We start from the raw sequence: 18,405 nt of genomic DNA, 5'->3' as shown, positions 1-18,405 counted from the left end.
TAATTGACGACATACTATCCAAACACCAATCAGACCAACATCTTTCCATTACTGCAACTCCTAAATGCGATTCCCATCTCTCTCGATCTCTGTAAACATGGTTTGCACTTTCATTTTGGAGATCAAAGACATTTTAAAGATAAATTTATGTGTGTTCCCCAGCCACCTTTCTAATTTCAGATGGGGGCCAAGTTTCATCCCCATCTTTCTCTTAAGAACGATCCTAACTCGAGAAAGCAAAAGAATGTTCCATTAGCTACTCCATACTTATTTCTTAATTGTTCAAAGACATAACAATCATCAATATATCTTATTTCTTTATCATTCCATGAATTCAATATTTTGTTACCCAGATTCATAGGCAGTAGCATATTTTTACATAATGGTGTTTTCAGTGATATACCTGCTTTTTTCCTGATACATTCATTTATTTCTTGCTATATTCTAATCGGTTACCCACATTTTTCTTTGTTATTGACTTAATATTCCACTTATAAATAAAGTCCTTTGTTGTCTCCTCTTTTATTGAATTCGGTCCCATCCCAGTCCACGAAGGGGAACTGTTTTCTTCAAAGAAGGATGATAGAAATCTTGCTCGAACTGATAGATAATACTTCTTAAAATCCAGGAATCTAAATCCTCCCAATTTAGAATTGCATGCTAACTTTTCCAGTGCAATTCTTTGTACTTTCTTATTCCATAGGAATTGTCTTATGAAATTATGTAATAATTTTTAGTTAGTACAATAGGCAACGATTGAAAGAGATACTGTAGTCTTGGCATTACCTTCATTTTTGTACAATTTACCCTTCCTATTAATGTGATTGGCAGATCTTTCCATTTCTGTGAATCTTTTTTAATAATGAAAGGGTATAATTAAGCTTAAATAAATTCTATAAATTGTTATCTTGTAGTGGTCCATGCATGGAGGCATGGACCGGACCACAAAAATTGCCAACAAATGGGGTGACAGTGCGGACCTGGGGGTGGGGTGTCACCCCAGGAGACCTCTGGCATGGCGGGAAGATGGTGAGCTGTGGCAGGAATGCCAGTCAATCCTAGGCCAGTGCTACGATTACATGGTGCTCTGACATCAGCACCTGGGACCCACATAAATATGATGGCAATAAACCAGTCTCGACTTTAATGCTTTGGTGTGCATATCATTCTTCTCCATGCTCGTGTAGCACAAATGATACATTGGTCACCCCAACAGGTCCAACCGGCAGTTCGACCCAAAGATGACAGACCAGGCGGAGCCAGTGACCATCCATACAGTCTCACTCAGGCTCCCAACGTTTTGGGTGTCACATCCACACGTGGTTCCAGCAGGCTGAGGCTCAGTTCCAGCTTCGACACATCGCCACCAACGACACCTGCTGCTTCCACGTTGTGAGCGCACTTGATCAAAGCACAGTGGCAAGGGTTGTAGGTGTCTTACGGCAGTCTCCAGAGCAAGGCAAGCACATGGCCCTTAAAGAGCTGCTAATCCACACATTTGGGCTCTCCCAGTGCAAGCGCGCTGCCCGATTGCTGCATTTGGATGGATTGGGGGACAGGGTCTGTCTACCCTAATGAGCAAGATGCTTGCTTTGACTGAGGGCCACAAGCCCTGTCTGATCTTTGAGCAGATCTTTCTGGAGCAAATGCCCAAAGGATTTTCGACTTCTGCTCACTGATGAGGACTTCAGCAATCCCTGTAGGGTTGTGGCCCGGGCGGACATGCTCTGGAGCACAAAAAGGGATACCAGTGTCATTGTAGACCAGGTCGGCAAGCCCCATGAACAGCCGACTGCTAAGACAAGAACAGTAGAAAGGCAAGTCAATACCCTGGGCCAATCCTACTATTATCATTAGCGATGGGGTGCAGAGGCCTGTCGATGTCGCCCACCCTGCGGGTTTCTAGGACATGCCCTGGCCAACCGTCGTTGATGGCTGCGGTGGTTGGCCCACGTGATGACCTCCTCTACTTTGGGACTCCTTGTCGGGTAGGAATTTCCTGGTCAACACTGGCACCAAGATAATTGTCCTGCCCCCCTCAGGCCTTGACACCCGCAATGGCAAGCATGGGCCAACAATGAGGGCAGCTAACAACTCCTCCATCTGAAGCTTTAATACCTACACCATCCCCCTTTGGTTCAGCAACAGCTAGTTTATGTGGACTTTCACCCTCCTGGCAGTGGTGCAACCGCTCCTGGGGGCCAACTTCCTTTGAGCCCACTGCCTGCCCGTAACCCTCAAAGTGCATGCCAGAACATTTCAAACTCTATCTCTGGGGAAAGCCAAACTAACTGCCTCCCACCATGACTCTATAACATTTTCCGGCAATGAGTTCGCCTGCATCCTAGCAGAGTTCCCCTCAATAGTGGCACAATAGTTCTCCACGGCTGAGCCAAAGCGTAGGGGTAAGGCGCCATGTAATGACAGAGGGCCCCCCGCTTCACGCCAATGCATGACGACTCCCTCCCGAGCTCAGGCTTGCCAAAGTGGAGTTCAAGAAAATGGAGAAGCTTGGGATAGTGGGGCACTACAACAGTTCCTGGGCTGCCCCCCTCCACATGGTGCCGTAAACAGCAGGGACGTGGAGGCCAAGTGGCAACTACCACTATTTCAATGAGGCCACCACACCTGACAGATACCCTGTGACCTACATCCAAGACTTTGCTGCCAACCTGCATGGGGCATGGGTGATTTCCAAGGTGGACCTTATCCGGGGGAACCACCAAATCCCAAGATGTCCCCAAGACCGCAATTATAACCCCCTTTGGCCTCTTAGAATTTCTATGGATGCCCTTCCGGCTGAAAAACGTGGCATAAACCTCCCAGTGGCTGATGGCCTCAGCGGGCTGAGACCTCCCATTTGTGTTCATCTAATTGGACAATATCCTCATCACTAGCCACAGCTTCAAAGACCCCACCGCCCAATGATCACGGCTTAATAATTAACCGCGCAAAGTGCCAATTCGGCCTGGACACCATCGACTTCCTGGGGCACAGAATAAACAAACATGGGGCAACCCCCCTCCCCAAAAAAGTTGAGGTAGTCCATTGCTTTGCCAAGCCATGAACAGTAAAGGGGCTACAGGAGTTCATAGTGACAGCAGCCTGCATCATGCGCCCCATCTTCACACTAATGGCGGGCAAGTCAAAGGACATTACCTGTGAGTCTTTGAGGGTATTCCAGAATTCCATAGACACACTAGCCGGAGGCACCTATCACACAGCAGTAGGAGACATACTTGAACAGCTCATTAAAGGCCAGTGGCAACCCCTGGCCTTTTTCAGCAGACACTTCCACACACCCAGCACCCATCCACCGAGCTCAAATACATCACCTTTGACCGAGAGCAATTGACGGTCAGACATTTTCGTTACTTTTTGGAAGATCAGCATTTCAGAGACTTCACCGAGCAGTTGACCTTCGTCTTCCATAAGGTATCAGACCTATAGTCAGCCTGACAGCAGAGACGCTTGTCCTACATGTCAAATTTACTATGGACATACAGCACATCGCAGGGAAAAGCAATGTGGTTGCCGATATTCTGTCACGCCCTGTAATCGAGTTGATCCACGATCTGTCCTAGGGGATCAACTATGTGACCCTTGCCAATGCACAGCAGCACGGTCCTGAGATCCCACATATGGAACAGTTGTCTCCGGTCTCAGGGTTGAAGACATCCCCATCGGCCCCAGGTAACCTAACACTCCTGTGCGATGTCTCCACTGGCAGACTTAACCCATTGTCCCAGCTGCATGTTTTTGAAGCCAAAGCATGGGGGTAACGCGACATGTAATGACAGAGGGCCTCCCGCTCCACGCATGATGACTCCCTCTTGAGCTCAGTCTTGCCAAAATGGAGTTCAAAAAAATGGAGGAGCTAGGGATAGTGGGGTAATACAACAGTCCCTGGGCCACCCCCCTTGACATGGTGCCAAAAACAGCAGGGGCGTGGAGGCCAAGTGGCAACTACCATTGTTTCAATGACCTGGCGCATCCAGCCATATGAGCCACTGTCAAAATGATGGCTCGCAGGTTTGTCTGGCATGGCCTCCGGAAGCAGGTCGGCCAGTGGGCCAAGACCTCCATGTACTGTCAGTCCTCAAAAGTGCAGACACGCACAAAGACGCCCACACAGACTTTTGAACCAGCGCAGAGCTGGTTCAGCCATGTACATATTGACAAAATGAGGTGAGATACCTACTTACCACGAGGTGGCCTGAGGCAGTCCTGCTGGCAGATATCACCACAGAAACCTGCACAGGGCACTCATTCACACATGGGTGTCCACATTCAGGATCCTAGAGAACCTAACTTCAACAGGGGGGGCAAAATTTACTTCTGGGCAGCGCTGGTCAACTTCCTGGGGACACAGTTCCACCACACCATGGCATACCACCTCAGGCCAATGGGTTGATCGAGCAGTTTCACAAGCACCTGAAGGCAGCCTTGATGGCCCAGCTCAAGGGTCCAAAATGTGTTGACAAACTGCATTGGGTCCAACTGGGGATTTACGCCAAGGTGAAGAAAGACATCATCGCCTCTGCACCGTAATCATACAGGGGGAGTTCCTGACCCCAGAGCCTGGAAGACCCAGCAGCCACCCTTGAGAACTTGTGGCATAAACTGGGGTCCCTGGTCCCGCAACAATCCCCCACCACACGGCCAGCCCAAACATAACATCTCCAAGGACATAAAGACTTGCTAATATATGTTTGTGCAAAGGGGCACACACCAGCTGCCCCTACAATGACCTTACAGGGTCATCAGGACAACAGCACAATTTCCATGCTCAATGTAAGTGGTAGAGACCTTTGCCGTTGACCGCCTGAAGCTGGCATATCTAGACTGTAAACAACCAGTCTCCTCTCCCCCCATCCCCCACCACGATGCAGGGGTAGACCATCCAAGTCAACAGACAACTGTCCAATCACTGGTTTTGGGGGGTTGGGTCATGTAATGGCCTGAGCACGGAGACATGGACTGGCCCACAAAATGGCCAATGAACATGGCGACCACACGGACCTCATGGTGACACCGGCCATCGCCCCAGGTGACCTCCTGCATGGCAGAAAGACAGCGAACTGTGGTGGGAACATGGTCAATCTGAGACCAGTGCTCCAATGACATGATGCCCTAACGTCAGTGCCTTGGACCCATATAAACGCCACGGCTAGTGCAATAACTAGTTCTAACTTCAAGGCTTTGGTGTGTGTGTCATTCTTATCCACGCTCACGGAGGACGAATGCTACAATCTGTCATTATTCCTAAGTATTTAATTCCATCCTTCCATTTAAATCTACTGCCATTTTGGTGTCTTTCATAATCAAAGTTTTGCAATGGCACTATCTCACTTTTATCCTTTTTTTTGGTATCCTGATATCTTCCATATTTTTGTAATATTATTTGTAATCTTATCAATGATACAACTGGGTCAGACGTGTATAATAGCACATCATCACCAAATAAATGGATTTTATGTTCTTCCTGCCCAACTCTGAAGTCCTTAATATCTGGATCTCTTCTTCTAATCTCCGCCAGAGGATCAATAGCTAGTACTTAAGGGAAAAATAGACAACATTTGGTTATTAGTTATAATTTTAGTTTATGGCTTATAGAAAAGAGTTTTTATCCAATTTATAAATTTTCTACCTATGCCAAATTTTTCCAACATTTTATGTAAGAAGACCATTCTGGTCAGGCAAATGCCTTTTCTGCATCTAAAGAAATAGTTGTGTTTGGATTCAACCTTGATTTCTCCATGCGTATTAGATTGAATAATCTACCTGGACTATTTGAAGAATGCCTTCCTTTAACAAATCCCACCTGGTTCTGGATGTATTAATTTTGGTAAATACTCACCCAGTCTGTTGGCTGGGGCCTTTGCTAGAATTTTATAAGCTGCATTCAGGAGTGATATTGGTCTGTATGATAAGGTTTTTAATAGGTCTCTACCTTTCTTTAGTAGCACTGTAATTATAGCAGTTAAAACTGTTTCCAGGAGGGTCTGGGCCTCCACCGCCTGATAAAACTCATCCATCAAGAGAGGAATCAACAAATCTTGAAATTGTAGAACTCAGGAGGGAACCCATCTTCTTCCGGGGGTTTATTAACTTGTAAAGTATCCAGACTTTCTCTATTTCTTCCCTTGTAAAAGGTGCAGCTAAGTCACTTTTTCTCTCTCTTGTAGTTTAGGAGGTTCAACATTTGTTAAAAATTCTTCCATCTCATTTTCATTCTGATTTGTATAGTTTCACATGGTATTGTCTAAACATATTTCGTTTTGATTGTATGTTATAGTTTCAGCTTCTGTTTCTATTGCATTTATCATTCTGGGTGACTCCTTTGCTTTAACATACCAAGATAATACTTTATCAACCCATTCTTCTAGTTCATAATATTTTTGTTTCGTTTTTAATATCATTTTTTCTATTCTGTGTTTGTAGTGTGCTATATTGTAATTTTTTTGTTCTCTAATATTCTATATTTTTCTTGTGTTCCTGATATCTGATATTCTTTTACAAATTTTGTTATATCCTTTGCTAGACCTTCTAAGTCTCTTGCACATTCTCTCTTCAGATTTTTGTGTAAGGAATAATTTGTCCCCTCAGATAAGCTTTAAGTGTATCCTATATTAGAAAACTGTTGTCAGTGGAAAGAAGATTGTTTCGTAAAATATTTCTATCTGTCGCTTAACAAATTCACAAAAGTTCTTCCTCTTTAATAATGTAGGATTCAGGCACCATCTATATATAGTTTCTTGTTTTTCCATTATCATAATAGTTAATGGAGAGTAGTCTGATAAAAGTCTTGCCAAGTACTCTGTTTTTACCTCTCTACTTAAAAGCTGGGCAGACATTAAAAATAAGCCAATCCTTGTATGTGAATCATGTGCACTTGAATAGAACAAATAGTCTCTTTCTAAGGGGTTGACCCACCTCCTTATATCAATTAAATTTAAATCCTTCATAAATGACAATGTAGTTTTTGCTGATTTGTCCAATATTGGGTCTAATCAAAAATTTAAATCTCCTCCAAACAATATATTTTGTCTCCCCTGTAGTTTTTAAAAAGATATCCTTCATAAAGGCTTCATCATCATAATTTGGGGAGTAAACATTCATGATTCTGCATAAATTTTCCAGTGTGCCATTACAAACCTTCCAGCTTGATCGGTTAAAGTCTCTTCAATTATTATTGGTATATTTTTATTAATTAAAATTGCTACACCTCTTGTTTTTGATCCAAATGAAGATGATATTACTTGACCCACCCATCCTCTTTTTAATTTTGCATGTTCCAATTTGGTAAGATGTGTTCCTTGTAAAAAGACTACATCTGCCTTTAACTTTTTTTAGGTATGCCAAGACGCGTTTTCTCTTCACTAACTTGTTAATTCCATTAACATAAAGACTAATACATTTTAATCTTCTATCCATATTCTTCTTTAAACAATATTTTTTAATAGTAAAATCTCTTTGACTCTTTAAATAATTAAGAAAAACAGACAATGTACCTGCCCCGGCGGAGATGTATACGTAAAGCCCCAAAAGCTCACAGAATCTCTCAAGGAAGAAGAACTCCTCCCTTTGGCACCATCTTTTATTGCTACTCCTTTTCAGGCACCAATCCCCCCCTTAGACTGGAGTTTCCATCCTGCTACCACTTTTCTCAGATTTTTTTCCCCCTTTACTGAGCTCTCTGTTTCTATACACTTTACTTTTCAACAAAAAATACAAAATTTTGTAAAATTCAAAAAAAATACTACTTTTACTTAGTTCCATTATAAATATTTACCCAATTTTCTCCCTTGGAAAGCTAGATTTTTTTTTTTATAAACCTTACAGAAAGTCTTCCACCTTGTTCTCAAAAATTACTGGTTCCCTCCAACTACTTCGACCTTCAAAGTCAGAGGATATATCATTGAGTATTTTAAGCTTTTAAACACGTAGTTGTCTTTTCACATCTTCAAATCCTTTTCTTTGTTTAATCAAGGTCAGGCTAAAATCTTGGAAAAATAGTACCTTTTCATGATGAACCTCAGGTGGGTCATTATTCTGCTTAATCATATGCTGCTTCCAAAATTATCTCCCATTCTCAGTAGCTTAAAAGTCTTACCAGAACTAGCCTTGGTCTCTGATCGCTAGCTCTTCTTGGTCTGAATATTTGGTGAGCTCTGTCAATATGCAGTTTTTCTCCAAATTTGTCTTTTTCCAACACATGTGGGATCCATTTTTGAAAAAAAATTCACCAGGACTCTTCCCTTGATTCTTTCCTTTAGTCCAATAATTCAGACATTATTTCGTCAACTAAAGCTCTCCTTATGGTCGATTTTGTCCAGCAGTCCTAGTTTATCCGACTCCCATTCTTTGGCTTTTTTTTCTCCAAAGCCACTAGTTTTTCATGTGTTTTCATCAATTCAAACTTGCTCAACCCAATCTCTCCATCAGATCTTCCTCGCATATCTCTTATCAACACTTCAAGACTTGTGAATCGGTTACTCAAACTCTCCATTTTTTTTTCAGGATGATGCTCAATTCTTGGGCCGACCCCCCAGTTCTACCTGATTTTGCAGGTCCTGTCACCATTTTTACACTGCTCTCTTTTGGACGATCACCCAATATTCCTGGTTAAATAAGACCTTCTTCAATCTTTGTTCTCAGCTGCCTTGGCTTCTTCACGCTAGTTTTATCCATTTTTGATTAAATCAATCTTGATTTTTCAAGTTTTGACCATCTCTTCAGTTATCTTCATGGAGAGGTCATCCAAAACACATCTGTCTAAGTCAGTTCTCAACCTTTTTCATTCCACTCACATATCACTTTAAGTATTCCCCATGCCATCGGTGCTCTGTGATTAATAAGGGATTGCTTAAGGTGGCATGTGCGTAGAAAGAAAAAGCTTGAAAACCACTGTTTTAATCATATGTGCACAATTTCATAACTCCAAAGTAAATGGGCCAATGACAATTTTTCTCAAGCAAGATACATCAGTAACAATTGGGTCGAGAGCAGTGATTCTCAACCTTCCCACTCACGTACCACCTTAAGCAATCCCTTACTAATCACAGATGGCATAGGGATTACTTAAAGTGGTATATGAGTGGAAAGAAAAAGGTTGAGAACCACTGCCCTAAATCCTTCGTATGGCCACCCCCCCACCAAACAGAATCTCTTTGAAAAGTATGATCTTGCAAACCATTTGTGATGTTCAATCAATCCCCAAATCAAAATTCTAATTTTCACAGCATGAAAACAAATTAATGTGACACTAGAAATCACTGGAACTGCTATGAAATACCTCCTGCAATCTAAGGAGCATAAGTAATGTTCATCAAACCATCAACATAATACCTTTATTTTGTGGAATTAATTCAAAAGAACATTCAAATTTAATAATTTTTATTATAAGCTGAATTTCCCAAGTAGTGGCAAATTAATATTTATGAATATGAAAATTAAAGTGAAAGCAACAACTATGGTCAGTCCCTGCATCCACTAGAAATTAAAAATGATGAATACTACATTCTCAAAAAATTGGTAACATCTTTAATAAGTCCACTTAAAACCCTCTAAATTAGCTCTTTATAACATCAGTCTGCTCATGCAGTTACTGAGGTCCTGAAGTAGCTAAGATGGAGAGTTTGCATACCATGCAGGTTGTGAATTATTAATTACTTAGATCTGTTAATAAATGAACAAGCAGATAAAGTAATCATGGAAGCTATATGACTGCACTAGAAACTTAACTGGCTTATTAATATTTTTCAAGGAATTAATAGACCACATATAGCCTGTACTTAATGCAGATAATGATCTCCTTCATATTTTTATGGAGGGAAATTAAGATTTTCACTTGTGATATCAATATTTCTACCTATACACGACAGCGAGAATCAACGAAAACAGATAAAGGCAGGGAGAAAACAAAAAAAAAATCAACTATAAAAAGTAAAGGACATGCAACATACATTAGGAACTGTATTTGTGGATTTTGTTTTGGTAACATTTCATTTCCTCTGACCAAAGCAACCAAATTTCTCTTCTTTTTTAACATTTTTATTGGTTTCATCAAGTAAATATTGCATAGGTACATGATAATAAAATATTAACAAATCACATATAATAATAAAAATGGTGATAAGTCCTATGTTACATAGGAGAAAGAAAGAAAAAACTAAAATAAAAACACTATAATAATTGTCAACTCCCTCCCTTTGGCTAAACATAAACAGTCCACTACCCAATTTTAAATAAGGGGAGATAATCAATGGGGTTTTAACAAAAAAAATCAAAAGTCAACTAACCTTAAACATTTTGAAAAAAATTAAGAAACGAACACCATGAAGAAACAAAATTAAGATTCATTAGAGTAGTGGAGCATCCAATTTTTTACAAAGTCAGACATGCCATCATTATCATTGAGTGTGAGTGGGAGGGACAGCATCTTTCCATCTCATTAGTATGGCCCTTCTAGCGATAAGGGAGGCAAGGGCAACTTCATGGGATTGTGGAGCAGTCAATATCAGACCCGTTAGCCCACTTATTCCAAAATGAGCAAGAAAAGGATTTGGAGTCAAAGTAATGTTAACTAAAGAGAAGGTATGAAATATACCTTCCCAAAAAAATCTTTCTTCAGTTAAACATTTATCACATTTAGAAGAAAGATTAGAAGATAATTTAACTAATTGGACTTTGGAATAGTGGGCCCAGTGTACTACCTTAAACTGTATTAATGAGTGTCTAGCACAAAGAGAGGATGAATGCACTCACTTCAAAATAGTGTCCCATGCAGTTTCAGAAATTAACTGTTCCCAGTTTTTTAACTGTCAAGGGAAATACCCCTAAATCTTAAAGGTAGTTCATAAAGGAGTGATAGGAACTATTTGTATCGGGTTTAAAATTATAAATCTTCCCTATCATATTAGGTACCAATTTTCTAAATTAATCATGAGCTATGTTTTCTGTTGCTCAGATGTAAAATGTGATCCATTTACACAGCTGTTAAGATTGGAAGCAACACCTTGAACACCAAATGTACCAAAATTGCATTGTCATGTGAATTCCATTCCCAATTTGATAACAAGAAATCCCGATCTGACAGTCAAACAATATTTCTTGCTTACTGTGGCCTTTATGGGTTTGGTCTCCAAAGATTGGTAAATAAAAGTTGCCTTCATAGGAAGAACTTGCATCATGGATGTGGAGAACACATGTTTAAGTGTTCTAGAGTTGAAGATAAAATTGCATTTGCCCATTCCCATATATCTAAGCAATGCAATATAAATTCTTATATGAATTGACATTCCTTCGAAATGGATTCACCTCTTCAAAAAGCTCAAAACATTTTTCCCAACATTCAGAGACTCCCTTGTAATGCTGTACTCACCTGGATTCTGATTGGAGCTCTGAGGAAGGGCATTGGTGATGTTGGGTAACTCGTTGCCATAGTTCCCATCTTCAAGAGGGCAGACATCCATGTCACTCCACTTCTTCAGTTGTCGGAGCCAGGAGACTTTCTCGTCTGGTTTGCAGTGAGGATTCAAAACAATGCACACCCACAGTGCACCTGAAAGGGAAGGAGACAACTCCCAGTGATGAGGCATTTCAATCAGTGCCATGCCAAACAATGTACTGTAGCCTAGGAATTACATTCATTGTGGAATGTGTCCCATCAGCACAAAGAATAGAAAAATAAAGCAAGCACTATCAAGCATTAGAATTGAAATGTACAATGCAATCTCCTTGTGAAGTGTTCTTTCTTGCAGAGCAGTCATCTCAATTCTTTTCTGTACTCCAGGTATCATAATTTTGGGACAACCAGAGGTTTAGATGCCACAATTTGTTTTCCAGACTTTCAACTGGAAAGCTATTTTAATTTGCTTTGAAAATAACGTCTCTTAAATTTCTTCCTTCCACTGTGTCATGGAAACAGACCCTTCAATCACCGTGTCTGCTTTATCCATCAAGCACCTATTTTTACACTAATCTAGCTGAACCTATTTTAATTTTCCTTACATTTCCTTTTATGATCTAGTCCAGGTCTTTATATGGTGCCTCAATGCGAATGTGTTCTTCAAGTGAAGATGCTTAAAGCTTTTTCTCAATAGTTGCCAAGGAACTATTGAGTACATCCACAGGGAACGCTGCCGTCGGAGAGCACTAGCAATCATCAAAGACCCTCACCACCCAGCATACACACTCTTCTCGCTGCTGCCATCAGGAACAAGATATAGGTGCCACAAGGCTCGCACCACCAGGTTTAGGAGCACCTGCTACCAGTCCACCATCAGACTTAACGACAAACTCAATCAGAAACTCATTAGGACTCTTGTGCACTTTATTAATTTTATTTTTTATTCTCTCTGTATGGCACAGTTTGTTTACATTAGTTATTGGTTTTCAGTTCTTTGTTTACATTTTGTGCTACGTAGAGATTTTTTTTGCACAATCAATTAGTTATAATTCTTGCGCACCTGCAGGAGAAAGAATCTCAGAGTTGCATGCGATGTCATGTATATACTCTGACAATAAATCTGAACACTAACAGCATCGGGAAGAAAGCACGTCAGTACCTCTACTTCCTCAGAAGTTTGCAGAGGTTTCGTTTGACATCGAAAACTTTGGCAGACTTCTGCAGATGTATAGTGGAAACTGGCTTCATCATGGTCTGGTATGGGATCCCCAAAACTCCTGAGCTTAAAGCTCTTCAAGGAGTAGTGGACACAGTCCAGTAGATCACGGGCAAAACATTCCCCACCATTGAGAACATCTACAAGGAATGCTGCTGTTGGAGAGCAGCAGCAATCACCAAGCATCCACACCATTCAGCACACGTTCTGTTCTCACTGCTACCAAGAGGAAAGAGGTATAGGAGCCACAAGGCTCATATCACCAGATTCAGAAACAGCTGCTACGTCTCCACCATCAGACTCCTCCTCAACAAACTCAATCAGGACTCATACTTTTGCACTTTATTGATTTTTTTTTATTCTCTCCCTATTGCACAGTTTGTTTACATTCATTATCTGTTTACACTTCTTTGTTTACATGTGTACGTTGTGTACAGTTTATTTTGCACTACTGATAAATGGTAATTCTGCCTGGCCCACAGGAAAAAGAATCTCAGGGTTGTATATTATGTCATGTATGTACTCTGACAATAAATTTGAAATGAATTCCTTCCCATTCCTTAAGTACAATTTTTAAATGTCAGCATTGAAAATATAAGTGAAGAGACAATTTCTCAGGGCAAAAGATAAACTGCTCAAGGAACTCAACGGGTCATGTAGCATCCACAGAGACAGAAAGATGGACAAATTTTTGAGCTGTTATGAGTCCAGAGGACCCCAAAACCCAGCAGCAATAGAAATTCACCAAGACAAATGGTTACTTCAACAAGTTGCTTTCAATTATCTTTAAAAATGAAAACAGGATCAAACTTTAGCTTATTACTATTAACTTAACCTCCTTCTAATTCTAAGTGCAAGTATATGTAATGTGTCTACAAGTTCAGAAAAGTCTTTAATTCACAGTCCAATCTCACTTCTCCAAGTTCACTGGTTGCAGGCAATTTTTATACTGTGCACAGAATTTCACCAGGCTTTGGTGCTTGAAAGGTAAATGGTTACCGTTCTTGTTGGTTTTCAGAGTTGCTCATTGGACACAAACTGATTCCTTCCAATCAGCTACGTCAGTGTCTTGCGGAAGAAACTTGCCCCATCAGGGTTTTCAAGATGATAACCTCTTTCTTTCAGGTCACCATAGAGTTCCTTTTCTGTTTCTCTTATTTCACACACACACACACACACACACACACACACACACACACACACACACACACATACACACACACCACACACACTAACACACTGTTAGGTCTGCTTTGTTCATGAATGAGTGAGTCAGACACCAGACTGAGTCGAAATCAAGGTTCTTTGTTCTTTATTACCGGATTGTAACACTTGCAACTAACAGTGTTAGTTGGAGAAGGTGCATTCTGCCGTTATCAGCAAGTGGTGTTTTTTTATACCTCAGGATACGTACTTAGTAAATTATCATACCATTACATTGTCCAATGAATAAACTGTTGCTATCCTTCTCTGCTAGCTTGCTGCACATCAATTTGTCATTACCACTCTTATCTTGAGAGTACAAGGTCACAACTGCCCAGCACTGGGTGACTCCTTCTTCATTCCCAGCTCATGATGTTTTTACCTAACAACACACACACACAGAGAAAAACCACATAACCCTCTTAGAACAGCAAACTGCATTCAGACTGCAGGTCCAGACCCAATCTTCTGAGTTTGTTCATCCGTTGCCTTCCAAAACAATAATCCATTACTCCACAACATTAACACCTACTTGTGAAGTCCATACAGGGATTCTTCAATGTTTTTGGCAAGGCACTCAGAGCCTGGACTGTCTGGCTTGAACAGACTCTGGCATTTTAAATGAGATCTATTTTGAAGTGTTTGTATGTGACCTACACTAAAAACCTGCCACAAATGATCTCCTATAAGACATAACTATATACAATATAAAATATAATCTATCACATTAGCCAAGATCCTGCATCAGGCCTGTGAGTGTAGAAGGGAGGGAGGTGAGATGGTGAGGTCAAGCAGGAGCCATCATGTGATAGGTGAAATCAGGAGGAGCCAGGTGGAAGAGGGGTGAATTTGGGAGTCCATGGCTAGTGGCTAGTGGTTGATAGGTAGAAACAAATAAGGAGAGAGAAAAAGAGAACAAGAAGATGGCAGAGAGATATGTCGAAGGGAAGGTCCAGAAAGGTTTTAAGCATGAGAAAAGGAATTGTTCATGGAAAGGAAAAATAGATGTTTGAGAACGTAAGAAAGTAGAAGCAGTAGCTGGCCACTTGGCCCCTCAAGCCAGCTCTGCCATTCAGTGCGATTATGGTTGAGCTGTCAAGGCTTCAATTCCCCAATTTTTCAAAATTACTTTTCCATCTCTTCTTCAGATACCTCCAGTGATCTTGCTTCCACAACCCTCTGGGGTAGAGAGCAATTTATCATCCTCTAAGAAGTTGTGATGCATCTCAATATTAAACAGCTGCCACCTTATCATGTAATTATGGCCTCAAGTTAAACCTCTCCGACTAGTGGAAACTTCTCAGCACCTTGTGAGAACTCCTAGGATGACACAACTAGCATAGCAATTAGTACAATGGCGTTACAGCACCAACAACTGGGTTGAATCCGGCACTGTCTGCAAGTAGTTTGTACGTTCTCCCTGTGTCTGTGTGGGTTTCCTCCAGGTGCTCCAATTTCCTCATGAACTGGGGTTGTAGGCCAATTGGGTGTAATTGAGTGGCAAGTGCTCATGGGTCGAAAGAGCCTGTTAGCGTGTTGCATGCCTAAATTTAAAAAAAAATTTAAAACATCTACCCTGTCAAGACCCCTTAGGATTCATCTAAACTCAAAAATTTTAATTTCTTTAGCTGGTCATGATAGCCATGGATTGAATTTCTTTTGCTGTTTGTGAGTGAATGGACTTAATATAGATCTGATTCCTTCAGTTTCTTGTGATAGAGTATTGATTATTCCTAAGAAGAGTACAAAATCAGCAGAAACAGAGAGGATGGGAACAAACTGGGGAGAAGGGGAAAGAAAGAGCAAAGACTAGAAGTCAAATAGTGGAGACTGAAACAAAAAGCATGTTGATGCATTTGCCTTAATTATTGTGGAAACTTACTGGCTTCAACATTCTTCAGTATTGGAGGACGGTCAGTGGCACTGGGTCCTCAAATTACACTTATTGGGTGTCCTGAGAAATCCTGTTTGATGTTGGGATTGGGAAGACTGGGTACTGAAAAAGAAGAGTTTCTTATTCAGTTGGTTAGAGGTTCTCCAGTAGTAGGGGAACCTGCCTAAATGACTATCGACCAGTGGCACTAACATCAACAGTGATGAAGTGTTTTGAAAGGCTGGTGTTGAAGCATATCAGCTCGAGTAAGAGCGACAACATGGATCTGTCTACTTCATCTATTGTAGCAACGTGTCTACTGTGGATGCCATCTCACTAGCTCTACACAAAGCTGTGGAAGACCAAACAGCATAGATGCATATATCAGGATGTTAGCGACTAGAGTTTGGCATTTAAAATTATCATCTATCCTTAAAACTGATCAGCAAACTATAAGATGTGGGGGTCAACACCCCACTGTGTAATAGGATCCTTGATTTTCTCACCTCAAACCACAATCTGTGAGGATCAATAAGAACATCCCCTTCACAATCTTCTTCAGTACCTGAGCACCACAGGGCTGCGCTCTTCGCCTTCTGCTCAATTGGCTTGACAAAAAGCAACTCCACCTACAAATTTGCTGACGTTAACATAGTAGTGGGTGGTATAAAAAGGGATGATGAGTCAGCGTACTTGACTGAATGGTGCGCCAGCAACAATCTCACACTCAATCTCACTAAAACCAAGAAGCTATTGGTTGACTTCAGGAAAGGAAACCAGAGGTGTATCATGCAGTGATCTTTGGGGGAATCAGAGGTGGAGCAGGTGAGCAAATTTAAGTTCTTGGGAGTCACTATCTAGGAGGATCTTTCCCAGGCAGAACACACTAATGGCATTGAGAAGAAACCACATCAGTCTTTCTCAGAATTTCCTCAAGAATTTGCGGAAATTTGGTATGACACAAGTATAGATGCTGCCAGGTTCAGGAACAGCTGCTTCCCCTCCACCATCAGACTCCTCAATAACAAACTCAATCAGGGACTCATTTAAGGACTCTTACTTTTGCACTTTATTGATTTTCTTTTCTTCTCTGTATTGCACAGTTTGTTTGCATTTTTTAATTTGTTTACATCTGTCCATTGTGTACAGTATATTTGCACTACCAATAAGTGGTCATTCTGCCTGGCCTGCTTGAAAAAGAATCTCAGGGCTGTATGTGATGTCATGTATGTACTCTGACAATAAATCTGAAATCTGAGTGGGAGATGAAGCTCTTGATCAGCAACAATGAACGTCAGATGGGATTTTATTCTCTTGTCACTTCCTTTAGGTTTAGCAGCAATATTTATATTGGTTGTTTAATGCTTTGTAATCTCCTTCAGATGCACCATGTTTCGTTGAAGTTGAATTTTTTTCAAGAAGTAATTGAAATTCTGCTTCAATAAAGTGTTAGAAATGTACCCCCTATTATTAGCAAGTTCATCTATAATGGGTTGGGAAGAGGAATAGAATAGAACATAATTTGGAACAATAATTGATTTATCTTTAACTGAATTAAGTCAACATGTTTCATAAATTGTTATTACCAACAAACATGTGTAAACACTGCAGGATTTAATGCACTAGGGGCTGAGAGAGTTTGTACTGCTATGATCCACTGTGCATGACAGATTGTATTTGCAAAGGTTGAAAGAATGGAAAGAAATGGATGTATAAGTACACTAAAGATAATAATAACGTTATGGTTATCTTCAAACAACCACAACTTGTGTATCTAATTATCCAACTAACCAATTGCATTATTTATTAGGCCCACTAACAATGGTATATGCAAATAAAAATGCACTTTATTATTAAGAATAGCTTAAATGCTATTATTATTCAAATAATTATTTGGAATCTTGAGGCTAGTTGTCAAGGGAGGAGACAGAACCCAATCTGAGTCCATATGACTTTTAAATACTTTATTCCAGGACCTGTGCAAGCTACCCACATGCAACTCTTTTTATTTCTGCCTGCCACTTTGAAAATGAAAACATCTGATTTTTCTCTTGGTCACTCCTGTGTCATGATCAGGTGTGAAACTTTATGGTGCACTCCCTCCAATTGTTGGAAAACCAACATGTGCAGCTGTTTTTAAAGATTTTAACTCTAAATAAAACTGATGGTAGACAAGGTAAATAATACCTGTATAAATGAAAGGATACCTGCTGAAGGAGAATTCCAATCCTCTTCATTCCTTTTACAATTACAGTACAACTTCGATTATCCAAAATGGTTGGGACATAGCACATTTCGGATAAACTGTTTTTAAGGAGAACCAGCCTTTTTTTTAAAAAAACAGCCTAGTAGCAACAACAAATCACTTGTAACAGTGTAGAAACAACAACAAGGTAAGGGTTTTTAAGCATTAAAATGTTTAATTCTCACCACAAAAAAAAAATGCTGGCCACGGCCGATCACCGACACCTCTCCACTAAGGCCACGCTCATGCCGGGAGCTCGAGTGTCCTGCTCCTGCCCGGGGGCCTGAGGTCCGCTGCTGCTGTTGCCACTGGGAGCCCAAAGTACCCAGTCAGTTTGGCTCCGAAAAAATTTCAGATCAATAAAGATTTCAGATATTCTTGTTTATCTGAAATTTTTAAAAAAAATTTGGATAACTGAGGATTTCGGAGAATCCGATTTTGGATAATTGGAGTTG

General features: G+C 40.7%; 1 protein-coding gene across 1 annotated transcript in view; it reads right to left on the bottom strand.

The window, feature by feature from the left end:
• Positions 1 to 18,405, bottom strand: part of zswim5 (zinc finger, SWIM-type containing 5) — a 335,357-nt gene that overhangs the window by 61,990 nt on the left and 254,962 nt on the right. Inside the window, exon 5 of the mRNA XM_069938867.1 lies at positions 11,387 to 11,566. Within this exon, the coding sequence (XP_069794968.1) occupies positions 11,387 to 11,566 (180 nt within the window). The remainder of the gene's footprint in view (positions 1 to 11,386; positions 11,567 to 18,405) is intronic.

Source organism: Narcine bancroftii, chromosome 5, assembly GCF_036971445.1.
Source record: "Narcine bancroftii isolate sNarBan1 chromosome 5, sNarBan1.hap1, whole genome shotgun sequence".
In the NCBI taxonomy this organism is placed as follows: domain Eukaryota; kingdom Metazoa; phylum Chordata; class Chondrichthyes; order Torpediniformes; family Narcinidae; genus Narcine; species Narcine bancroftii.
The sequence above is the reverse complement of the archived record's forward strand: the minus strand, read 5'-3'. Positions and strand labels throughout refer to the sequence as shown.